Source organism: Curcuma longa, chromosome 2 (genome assembly GCF_044706935.1).
Source record: "Curcuma longa cultivar G26 ecotype Majalengka, Jawa Barat chromosome 2, ITB_CL_G26_1.1, whole genome shotgun sequence".
In the NCBI taxonomy this organism is placed as follows: domain Eukaryota; kingdom Viridiplantae; phylum Streptophyta; class Magnoliopsida; order Zingiberales; family Zingiberaceae; genus Curcuma; species Curcuma longa.
In genome coordinates, this window is record NC_133862.1 from 879,818 (window position 1) to 891,838 (window position 12,021).

Genomic DNA, 12,021 nt, shown 5'->3' on the forward strand with positions numbered 1-12,021 from the left:
CTTTTGACTAAAATTGAAAGTAATTTGAGTTCGGGGTGGTAAACAGTAAAACGGCACTAGTAATCATGACTATAACTATGCACTGTGGAAGAAGGAAGGAAGAGCACAGGGGAAAGGGGAAGAGGGAAAGGGAAGGGGATGAAGCCATGGAAGGGCCTCGTGAAGCTCGAGCCTGGAAGGCGGCCAAGCGCCCTCATCGTCGCCGCCATTCTTCTCTCCCTCTGCCTCCTCTTCCTCATCAACTCTCGCTTCGTCTCCACTGCTCTTTACGGTCTGCCTCTCGATCCTTGATTCGTCGCTCGTCGCTCTTCCTTCTTCAGCTAATCATCGTCGTCGACGTTGTTGTTGCAGCGAGATCGCCGGCGCTGGGAGGAAGAGACCCGATTTTGACTTGGGAGCCGCTTGGGGACGACAATGACGATTCTACCTCTGGTGCTGCTTCACTGCCTCTAGGGATTGGGAGCAAATCTGTAGCTTTCGACAGCTCAATCTTCTGTCTGTGTGCAGGTGTTGAGGATGGGGCGATGACGCGCCGGCACGAGCCGATCTGCTGGGGAACAAGCAGGAGATCTAACGTCTGCGATGCCCGAGGTCATGTGAGGATTCTGGGGAGCTCGCGGACCATCTTGCTGCCCCGCTCGGCAACAGATCGGGAATGGGCGATCAAACCCTATTGCAGGAAGCACGACCCGCCGGCCATGAAGAATGTGACGGAGTGGACGCTGAAGCCCTTGCCCGGTGAGGGGCCGTCGCCGCCGCGCTGCACGGGGAGGTTCGCCGTCCCGGCGCTGGTTTTTTCCGTCGGGGACTACACCGACAACCTCTTCCATAGCTTCACCGACGTCCTTATTCCCCTTTTCATCTCCGCCTACGGGTTCCGCGGCGAGATCCAGTTGGTGGTGGCTGATCGGAAGGATTGGTGGTTGGAAAAATTCGCGTTGATCCTGAAGCAGCTCTCCAACTACGACCTCGTCCATGCGGACGGAAATGAGGGCGTCCTCTGCTTCCCCCGCGCCATCGTCGGGTTGGACTTCCACAAGGAGCTCGGCGTCAACGCGTCCAAGACCCCGGCCGGCTTCTCGATTGTGGAATTTAGGGATTTGCTGAGGAGGGCGTACGGACTGGAGAGACGGGCGGTAGGGGAGGGGGCGGCGGCGAAGCCCACGCTGCTGATCATATCGAGGAAGGGGACGAGGGTGTTCCTGAACGAGGAGGCGATGGCGGAGACGGCGGCGAGGATGGGGTTCCAGGTGCGGCTGGCGGAGGCAACCCGTTCGAGCGACGTGGGGGAGTTCGCTCGGCTGGTCAACGCGGCGGACGTGCTGGTGGGCGTGCACGGCGCTGGGCTGACCAACATGGTGTTCCTGCCGGCCGGAGCAGTGCTGGTGCAGGTGGTCCCTCTGAATGGGCTAGCGTGGCTGGCTCGGGACACGTTCGAGAAGCCGGCGCCGGCGATGGGGATCAAGTACTTGGCCTACCACATCGACGAGGCGGAGAGCACGCTCAGCGAGCAGTACGCGAAGGACGACCCCGTTCTGAAGGATCCTCTCTCCGTGCACCGCAAGGGATGGCCGGCCATCAGCAAGACGTACCTCGACAACCAGGACGTGAGGATGAACCTGACAAAGTTCAACAACACGCTTGTGGAGGTGCTCAAGCTCTTGCCCGGCGGCCATGGCCGGAAAAATACAGTGTGAGTAGATCCCTCCAACAAATTCTACTTCATCATCTTCTTCTTCTTCTCTTCTTCTTCAATTTTGGTTGCATGATCACTCTTTTCCATCTCGCTTCCACTCTAATGTAATTAATGATCCTCGATGCAAAAGAAGAAAGAAAGATACATGTTCCTTCCATCTTAGATTACTGATGGATTCCTTCACGTTAACAATTTGCTGGAATCCATTACTTTTGAGGCATATTATGAACTAAATCTCCTTTTTCTTCTAAAAAAAAAGGACAAGTGACTAATGGTAATCACCTTGTTAGCATTGCATTGCATTACATGCATCTGATGACAGCTAATCACCTTGTTACTATATCCCGGATATGATTGAATTGGTTATGGGGACATATTTATTGAAGTGGACAAAAGTCGAATTTTAATAAAATCGAGATAATATTTTTGTAGTAGTCAACTGTAACTTTTCAATTTACCTTTATAGATAATGATGAAGTTGATTATGTGAAATCGTTGGAGTAACAAATTTTATTTTTTTATTAAAATGATAACTACTCATGGCATTCTAATGCTGGTCAATCTTTAGGCATGATATAGATTCAGTATAACTGGGTTAACATGGTGCTTGGTTGCAAAAGGTGGAATCTGTCATCTTAGCGGTCCCAGATAGTCGGTTCCACGACTATCTGTGAGGAAATAAATCGAGAAGATCACGACGCAGGAGGGTGTTATCTGGCTTCGCCAGGATTTGAACTCTTGCCTTCTTCTGCAACTCTGTTACGTCATAACCAATTCAACCTCTGTTACGTCGTAACCAACTCCACTATGTCCAGGAGCGTGCTTGGCATCTCCTAGTAAAGTGGTAATGGTTGTTTGATATAGACTCAAATCTCGTGTGACATGTCCATCAGGTTTATTAACATATTGATCACTGCTATCGAGAACTTTTTTTTTTGGACAGAAGAAAAAGATGGTTCTCGATAGAGGTGATCAATATGTTAATAATCTATCTGACTATACTGATTAAATTGGAACCGACTGAAGTATTCTATGAGAATTGAATAAATTAAATTGATAAAAATTAATTAATTCGGTTGAAAATCAAAATAATTGATATTTTCATTATTAGTGGAATGATGTTTTCAATTGATCGATGATGAACAATTAAGTCCATCAATCGCATGAGGCAGAGAGATCGTCACTGGTCGGGATCATCAATAACTCATAAAATATAACATTCAATTTGATTTAATCGGTTAAATTGATATTTTAAATTTGAAATCAAATTGAACAAATTGAATTAATTGATATTTTTTAAAAATTAAAAATTTGAATTAATCAAATTGAACTTTTGATTTTGGTCTTTTAGGTCGGTGTTTGATCGATTAATTTGGTTTGATCAATATTTATTTAACTCTAATTCTTGATAGGGATTATCATTTGTTAAGTCGTCTCATGACTATCTTTGACTGCTATGTTGCTTCATTATTCTCACTTCGTTTATAATATTCTAACTGATGCATCAGATACTATTGATTCTGTTGATTCGAACATGATTTCCGCATCATCCTTTGAGTTTTAAAACTCTCCTAATTTCATGTTGAGAGTGTTTTATGCATTATCATCTATTTTTGGAAACTTGAAAGGATGAAGATTGGATCCAAACTTTGGTTCCTCACTCCCATTGTAATTTAGAGCCTCCCGGCTTTAGAGATTCGAGCACACCATCCTTAGTTTATTGAGGAAGGCCCTTAGCGTTCTTTCATTTATGTTCATCTCGTCTAATCTTATAGAAAGCCTAATGTTTACCCACACACATGAAGAGAAATGAGAAATGTTGGTATTTCCTCATTCATTTAGTGATTCCTTGAGCAATGTCAACAAAAGGATACACAAAAACATGTTTGGAGGAACCATTTTAGCCCCTAAATATATTTTACTATAACATTCGATCTTCTATGGCCTTGAACGTCTTAGACGATGCAACCATGGTGCAGATTTTGAAATGGTTTGATCATCGTGCAAAGTTCTAAACTATTGTATGCCTTCAAAGGGTGTATACCTTTGGTTTGATCATCAAACCTCGCTTTAATCCTTACTAATATAGCTAGGTTCATGATAGTGGAAGGTAGCTCCCGGGACATAGTTGAGTTAGTTACGATGGAACAAAGTTGTAGAAATAGACAAGAGTTTGAATCTCGACGAAGTCGAGACAATGTCCTCCTTCGTCATGGCCAATTGCAGCTTCTTGATTTATCTCCTTATAGATGGTCATGGGATCGACTGTATGAGATCGTTAGAATAGCGGATTCCACCTTTTGCAAAAATGATAATGGAAAGTAGCACAAAATTCATCACGAACACTAAATTAAATTATTAGGTAGTTTAAAGTGTGAGATCACTAATTACTATTATAAATTTTAATATAGATTAAAATTATTTTAAGATTGATCAAAATTATTATAAACTTAGTTAAAGTTTCTCTAATATTGAAATGATTTAAATTAATATTAGAGTAATTTCAATTAATTTGGGAGTTATTTTAAATTAGAGTAATTTTACTTAAAATTACTATAATATTTCGATAAAAAAAATTGAAAAGAAAATTAATGTTGGACGTCTTTTTCAATGTCTTTTAAGGGTGATATGGTAAAACTAAAGAGCTTCTTTTGGTAGGGGTGCAAATCGAATCTATTCATAAATTTTTTGAGTCAGTTCAAAAAATATTTAATTTATATTTAAAATTATACAAAACTCTTTAACAAAAAAAAAAATCTACCACCCTAGCGGTCCCACACAATTGGCCCCACGATCATCTGTAAAGAGGTAAATCGAAAAAAAATATTACTTCGACTTCATCAAGATTCGATCCTTGTCCACTTCAATAACTTTCCTCTATCATAATCAACTTAACTATGTCTTAAGAGCAAATAAAGTTCAAATATATATTCATTAGTGTTCATTATAGCCGTCAAGTTGGGTTAGGTCCGCCTGATTGGTCCGCCCAGCCAAGAAATTTAGGCGGGTTGGGTTGAAATTTTATCAATCCATTTTAAGATGGGTTGAGGTGGATTGACCCGCTTAGGCCCGCGACCCGCGTGGGTTGGCCCGCGGGTTGAGAAAGTTTATTTATTTATTTTAAATTTTAAAATTAAAGTATAAAACTTAATGAATTAGTGGGTTTCATCTATTTAAAATACAATTTAAACTTAAAAATTATAATTAAACTTAAAATTTTCAACTTAATCAATTTAAATTATACTTCAAACTTAAAATTTTTAATATTTTTTTATTTTTTAACAGGTCCGCGGGTTGGCCCGCCTAACCCGCGGCCCGCCTTGAGTTGGGTTGGGTTGGAGATTTTCTAACCCGCCAAATTGATGGGTTAGCCTGCCCGACCCGCCATATGATGGACCCGCCATAGGTTAACCCGTCCTGTCATAGATTGACCCGTTTGACAGCTCTAGTGCTCATGAGAATTCCAATTGAATTTTAATTATTTTTATATAATTTTTATTTAAATATATTTAAATTAAAATTTTGATAATTTAAATTTAAAATTTTTTATACAATTTGATTCTATTTGAATTAAAATTCAAAGAATCGAATTCAAATTAATTATTTATATTTTTGAATTTTGAATAAAATTTGATGTTATTTATATTTACTTTAGTATAAGATAAAATCTTGATTCCATAAAATCAATTTTATTATTTATAAAATAATAAATTAAAAAAATTATCTTAATTTTATCAAAATTTTATCTTTATTTATTTCAACAACTTGCCCTTATATTTGCACTGAGAACTGATCTCCTGCGTGACACCCGTGCGCACCACCGACCCATGCCCACTGCCGCCGCTCCCGTTTCGCCGTCCGACCACCTCCGGCCGTCGGACCGGCCCCGATCGACGCGCCACTCGCCGGCGCGTCGACCGGCGTCGGTCCGGCGGCTTCCGGTGACCGGACGACGGCGAAATCGGCCGGAAACCGCCGCTCTCCCACCCACGCCCACTGCCGCCGCGATTTCATCGCCGTCCGGCCATCTCCGGCCGCCGTATCGGACCCAATCGACGTGCCACTGGCCGGCGCGTCGACCGGCGTCGGTACGGCGGCCGGAGACGGCCGGACGGCGGCGAATTTGGCCGGAAACCAAGACCACAGTGACTGGCGCCGGCGGTCCTTCCCCGGCCGGTCTCCGGCCGGAATTTGGCCGGATTCCGGCCGCGATTTGGCCGGAAACGGCGCCAGTCACTGTGGTCTCGGTTTCCGGCCAAATTCGCCGCCGTCCGGACATCTCCGGCCGCCGGACCAGGCCCGATCGACGCGCCGACGAGTGGCGCGTCGATCGGGCCTGGTCCGGCGGCCGGAGATGGCCGGACGGCGATGAAATCGCGGCGGCAGTGGGCGTGGGTAGGAGAAGGTGCGGACGGGATCGCGTAGGGACGGTGCGCGGCTGATCAATATATTATTTGCACTTACCTTTCCGAGTGCTCTCTCTTTCTTTTACCCTCTTTCCTGCATTCCCCACGTGACGACCACTAGCAGTTATTTTCCCTCGTGGTAAACGCTCGCCTCCTCCTCCTCCTCCTCCTCGCTGGCTTTTGCTATTTTTAAAAAGCGAGCTCAGCGGCAGCAGCAGCTCCACTCCCCTTCCTTTCCTCTCTCTGTGAAACCCTCGCCGCCATCCTCCTCCGCCATGGCTGGATTCCTCCCCTTCGATCTCGTCGATCTCCTCTCGCCCCCTTCCTTCTTCGAGTCCTCGATCTCCGCCTTCCCTGCCCCGTTCGCGCCTCCTCCCTCCGCGCTGCTCGCCGACGACCTCCACCTTCACCGCCGCCACCGCCTCCTGGACCACGCCCTCGACCTCCTCAGCCCCACGCCCTTCTTCCACTCCGATCTCCTCCCTCCCTCCGCGATCTCCGTGCTCGACTTCCATTCCGCCGCTGACCACGCCTTCGCCTCCTTCAAGCGCCTCAGCGACCAGGCGGACGCGGAGTTCTGCCTCCGGGACCTCAGCCACCGGGTCACCGCCTTGGAGCTCGGACGCCGGGCCCGGGGCCCGGATCTGGACCGCAAGTACACTTGGACGGCCGAGCTCGGCCTCGACCGCAAGTACAAGTGGACCGCCACTAGCAAGGCGGGCGGAGAGAGGGCGGTGAAGTATAAGGCGGAGATCAAGGGGGCGGAGGAGAGTGAGGGGTTTGATCGGAAGTTTGTGTGGGCGGCTGAGGCCGAAGGGGCTGGGAAGAGGAATCTCAAGTGGTCGGCGGAGTTCAAGGGGAAGGGCAGGCACTCCCCGCTTAGCCGCACCTACACATGGCAGGCGTTGACTAAGCCTCACGAGGAGGAGGAGAAGAACAAAAAGGAAAAGGATGATAAGAAAGGAAAGAAAGAAAACGCAGGCACCGTCCATGTGGTGGAGATTGAGGAGAAGAGCCCCGGGCCCATTGCCATCAGAAAGGTTTACCTCATCTAACTTCAATGGTGATTCTATTTCATACAAGTAAAACTCAAGGATGAGGTTTAGGTTGCTTCCTGTGATCTTATCTCATTCATATTGTTTCTTTTTAAACTAGAATGAGGTTCAATTCTTTCTGAAAATTAATGTTTTCTTAAAGTTGAATGATGAAAACATCGATCCCAAATCCAAAACAATCTGTGTGGGACTGAACCCCTAACATTGATGACCCATAATACCTAATAACTCTGGTAGACTAAGATATGGTCGTGATTAAAAAGGAGGTATAATGTTGACACAGTAAAGAATGAAGAGGAGAAGCTTGGCAATTTCTCTATATTATATCATGAAGAGTAGCTGCTTAGCTGAAGATGCGAGTAAGTAGAAGATAATGCTACTGAAATAACCATGCTGGAGAAGACTAAGAAATTGGCAAAGACGAAAAGAAAGCCAAATATGTAGAATTAGACTATTGGCAAGAGGATCAGGCAAAGACTGGAGTTGTTGGAATGAATCTACTGAACGCCTGATTTAGGATCTCTAGATTGAGAAGAGGGGATTTGAACAACATCATTGCCAGACTTAGCAAGAGCAGGTTATTGTGGAATCTGTGGTGCAGGATCTATCACAGGTAGTGGGAAGATTTGTTGAGTCAGCAAATGGTTGCAGTACAATATTCACTTGTTGGGGCCTGAACCTGCTATAAGGAATTGGGAGATTCATGGATCTGGCAAGCTAGTACCCAGGAGAAGGAAGAGGTCCCTAGCTCATCCAATTGCAGCTTATGAATTGGGTAGCAGTGGATAATATTGGGATGGAGGGTGCGCAGCACGAGCAAGCAGGAGTAAGCAAAAATGACAATTATGGGGAGTGAGGATGTCAGGACTTGGGAACCATTGTGGCTCTTCAACCAAATCCCAACCAAGATGACAAATAGGATGTGATGAATGTTTTTGGTGTGTGAACTGGCATCGGTTTTCAATTGGACGTACAAAGCACCATGTTTATAGGAGAATGGAGAAAAGAAGCCTATTATGGGAGGATTGGCGAAATAGGCAACCTCCCCCAAAGGGAAATACTATAGAAATAACTATTACATAGTATGTATAGAACACAATCTAAAGCACTCCATATGGGACTAAACCACGAACACTAATAACTCAAAACAGTGTCACTCCAACATTTTCAAAATGGATGTTCAGTATTGCCACTCCATATGGGACTAAACCACGAACACTTATAACTCATATAACTAATAACTCAAAATAGTGTCACTCCAACATTTTCAAAAGCTTCGTAGCAATTGATTCAAAATATTTCATTCCAAATATATAACCCTGTTAGTCAGAAGGATGTTCAGTATTGCAAATTCTTGTTTCTTCTTGCAAAATTAAAAGTGATATGTTTGTGATACAGTTAGTATTTTTTTTCCAAGTGTTTTGGTCAAATTCAGTCTACCTTTAGCTTCTTTTGCTGAATTTTTCCTTTCTACTAATTAGTAAATGGGTTGGCCAGTTCTGGTATACACCTTTAATTTTCATCTATGACAGTTGTTTTGTGCTTGCTATGTAAATGCTGATACTACTTCACCTTTGTGGATGTTAAAGGTTTTTACCAAGAGATGTGCTAAAGGAAAACAGAAGGAACTAACACCACAGGATGCCGCATTGTTAATCCAAATGACTTTTAGGGCTCATTTGGCCCGCCGCTCTCAGGTTCTCCGCTGCCTGCGTGAGCTTGCAGTGGCCAAAGCTAGGCTGAAGGACATCCGAGCTTTGTTCTATAATTTCTCTTATCGTAGACGTATAGCAAGTGATGCAGAAGAACTCCAAAAATTCACTGAGAAAATTATTGTTCTCCTGCTAACTGTAGAAGCCATTGAGGTAACTTGTAATTACATGTCTCTGATATTTTTTATCTGCTCAGATTCATTTAACTATATTATTAAAACTAATTTTTCTTGGTCAATATACTGAAAAACATCCTTTATCCTCAAGTTTTAGCAAAGATCACCCCTCTTTCAATCTTTTACCATGTGGAGTGTTCTTTTCTTAAATATTAAAATGTCATCATTTACACTACTGCTAATAGTTTTTCTGAGGATGAAGTGTTGAGAAGAAGGAAAGTACACTGGATCATCCAGCATTATGTTGGTCTTATGTTCTAAATTTGCCTAACATTCTTATTTTTCCGGCTTGGTATTCACAGTGTGCGCGCGCGCATGTGTGGTCATTTTGGACAGAGGGTCTCTACTTATGAAAAGTTAAACCATCTGATCATGCAGCTAATCTCTTATGTTATTTAACTTTCCAGCCTTCCTCGTGCTTTAAAATGATTCATTCACCCTGACAGTTGTCAAATATTTTACCTGTATCCTCTCTTCTGCACCTTGCACGCTTCAGATGATGTAGTTCTATGTGAGAAAACTCTTTGGCACTGCAGATGCAAAATGACCATATGGTACCATTTGCGAGCGCACTATTAATTGGTCATTTTTTTTCTGACTAATGCCACTTGATACTAAATATGGAAGTCACACTTTGGGATCACATCTTTCTTCTCTGGTTGACTATTGCATTGGTTAATCAATGTCTATTATGTGTTCATGAATAAATAAATAAGACTAACTTGAACCTTGATTCCTGTTATTTGGTTGGGCATGTGTTGAAGTGAAAGTTGAGTGCTGAGTTTTGAGTCCCTTTTCATTCCTATTTGGCACTGACCTCTCTGTTCAACAGTGTCAGTACATTAATTGTTAAGTGCTTCATTTGATTTATTTTTTCTTCTTTTCTTCGATACTATTACCATCTAAATTTCAGAAATTCCTCTCAAATTATAGATTTCAGCAAGAAAACACAATTCACATATATATTTTCCCCCTTAATGTCAATCAGCTTTTTATTTTTTTCACTTTGCATTTGCATACAGAGTGATCACGGTGAATTTAGATTCATCCAATTGGTAGTTCAAAAGGTTCTACTATTACTATAGGCTACCTCATAGATTCATGCACTTTTGCAGTAGTTTTCTTAACCTTTCTAAGGAACATGATGACTCATTCTTCATACAACTTAAATTCACAATAGGCTAGTGGAAAGAAGGCAGCTTGATAGATGATGCTTTGTCGGCATACGCTACCTTTAGTAAATTTATCTTTCTCTCTCGAACTTTTGTAGCCTAAGTGATAAAGGAGCAATATCAATGTTAATAGAAAAGGCCTAAGTTAGCCATTAGCTTTAAATTCTATGCTCACTTTTTTGAACCGACAATTGAACTCTTTTTTTCTCTCTTGTTCTTGGAATTTAGTTCTCGTCTCTCTGGATACTTTTTGTCCAAGTGTTCACTTGAGTGATTCTGCTTGTTCATAAATGAGATTACCACATCACATGGTGCAATTTGCTATCCTCTGCACAATACTTTTAGCTTCATGTCTACTCTATTGATTCGCTCACAATTCTTGGGATGCAAGTACTTAGTGCCAGTTTCTACTCTAATGATCTACTTATCGGCTTGTGTCGGAAGCATTTTAATTCCATGTTTCTGACAAATTACTGCAAAATTCTTGGGATGCAAGTACTTAGTGCCAGTTTCTACTCTAATGATCGATTTATCCGCTTGTGTCGGAAGCATTTTAATTCCATGTTTCTGACAAATTACTGCAAAATTCTTGGGATGTAAGCGCTTAGTGCCAGTTTCTACTCTAATGATCTACTTATCGGCTTGTGTCGGAAGCATTTTAATTCCATGTTTCTGACAAATTACTGCAAAATTCATGGGATGTAAGTGCTTAGTGCTAGTTTCTACTCTAATAATCTACTTATCGGCTTGTGTCTGAAGCATTTTAATTCCTTGTTTCTGACAAATTACTGCAAAATTCTTGGGATGTAAGTGCTTAGTGCCAGTTTCTACTCTAATGATCTACTTATCAGCTTGTGTCGGAAGCATTTTAATTCCATGTTTCTGACAAATTACTGCAAAATTCTTGGGATGTAAGTGCTTAGTGCCAGTTTCTACTCTAATGATCTACTAATCGGCTTGTGTCGGAAGCATTTTAATTCCATGTTTCTGACAAATTACTGCAAAATTCTTGGGATGTAAGTGCTTAGTGCCAGTTTCTACTCTAATGATCTACTAATCGGCTTGTGTCGGAAGCATGTTGATTCCATGTTTCTGACAAATTACTGCAAAATTCTTGGGATGTAAGTGCTTAGTGCCAGTTTCTACTCTAAAGAATCTACTTGTCGGCTTCTGCCGGAAGTATTTTAATTTCATGCTTCCGACAAATTCCTACAATGTAATTACTAAGAGGAGCTTATTGTTCTATGTTCTAATCTGGTTTTGTCTTACGATCAAAGTCAAAATTATTTCATACTCGTTCCTTAGAGCTTTAAAATTGTGTCGATATTTGAATGTTGTATTGCATCGTTATAGTAGAACAATCATAACCCTTAAGTTATGTAATGTTTGTATTTAAGTTGACTATAGCTGCAAGATTCGTTGATGTCAGGGGCCGGATTATATGGTGAGAGCAGCAAAGAAGTCGATGATCGAGGAACTCGAAGCAATGATCCACAACCAGCGGAGGCAGCGCAGGAAGTTCCACATCTCGAAGGAAATGATGGAAGGACCAGCGACGAAGCTCAGGAAGACCTTCTAAAAAGCGCAGGAAGTAGAAGAACTGGTCATCAAGATCTCCGAAATTTATTGAAAAGCAAATGGCCTTGACTAAAGGTCAAAGAAAAATCTCGAAGGAAATGATGGAAGGTGTCTCGGAGGTCGTCCAGATGCTGGATGATGAATGAATGAATGCGATCCATCTACTTCAACTTGTTGCGGTAAATTTACGCTAGTATGTGGACGACTAGCTTGAAATTTGAGGTTT

General features: G+C 42.6%; 2 protein-coding genes across 2 annotated transcripts; both read left to right on the top strand.

The window, feature by feature from the left end:
- The first annotated feature begins 121 nt into the window (after positions 1 to 121).
- LOC141821908 (alpha-1,3-arabinosyltransferase XAT3-like) lies at positions 122 to 1,910 on the top strand. Its single transcript, XM_074709287.1, has 3 exons — positions 122 to 271; positions 352 to 432; positions 508 to 1,910. Exons 1-3 carry the CDS (start codon positions 139 to 141, stop codon positions 1,695 to 1,697), a joined length of 1,404 nt encoding a protein of 467 aa, XP_074565388.1. The 5' UTR covers positions 122 to 138; the 3' UTR covers positions 1,698 to 1,910.
- A 4,376-nt stretch (positions 1,911 to 6,286) lies between these two features.
- On the top strand, positions 6,287 to 11,796 carry LOC141818642 (uncharacterized). Its single transcript, XM_074706097.1, has 3 exons — positions 6,287 to 7,142; positions 8,747 to 9,022; positions 11,647 to 11,796. The coding sequence occupies exons 1-3, from the start codon at positions 6,378 to 6,380 to the stop codon at positions 11,794 to 11,796; spliced, it is 1,191 nt and encodes a 396-aa protein (XP_074562198.1). The 5' UTR covers positions 6,287 to 6,377.
- Positions 11,797 to 12,021: the final 225 nt, after the last annotated feature.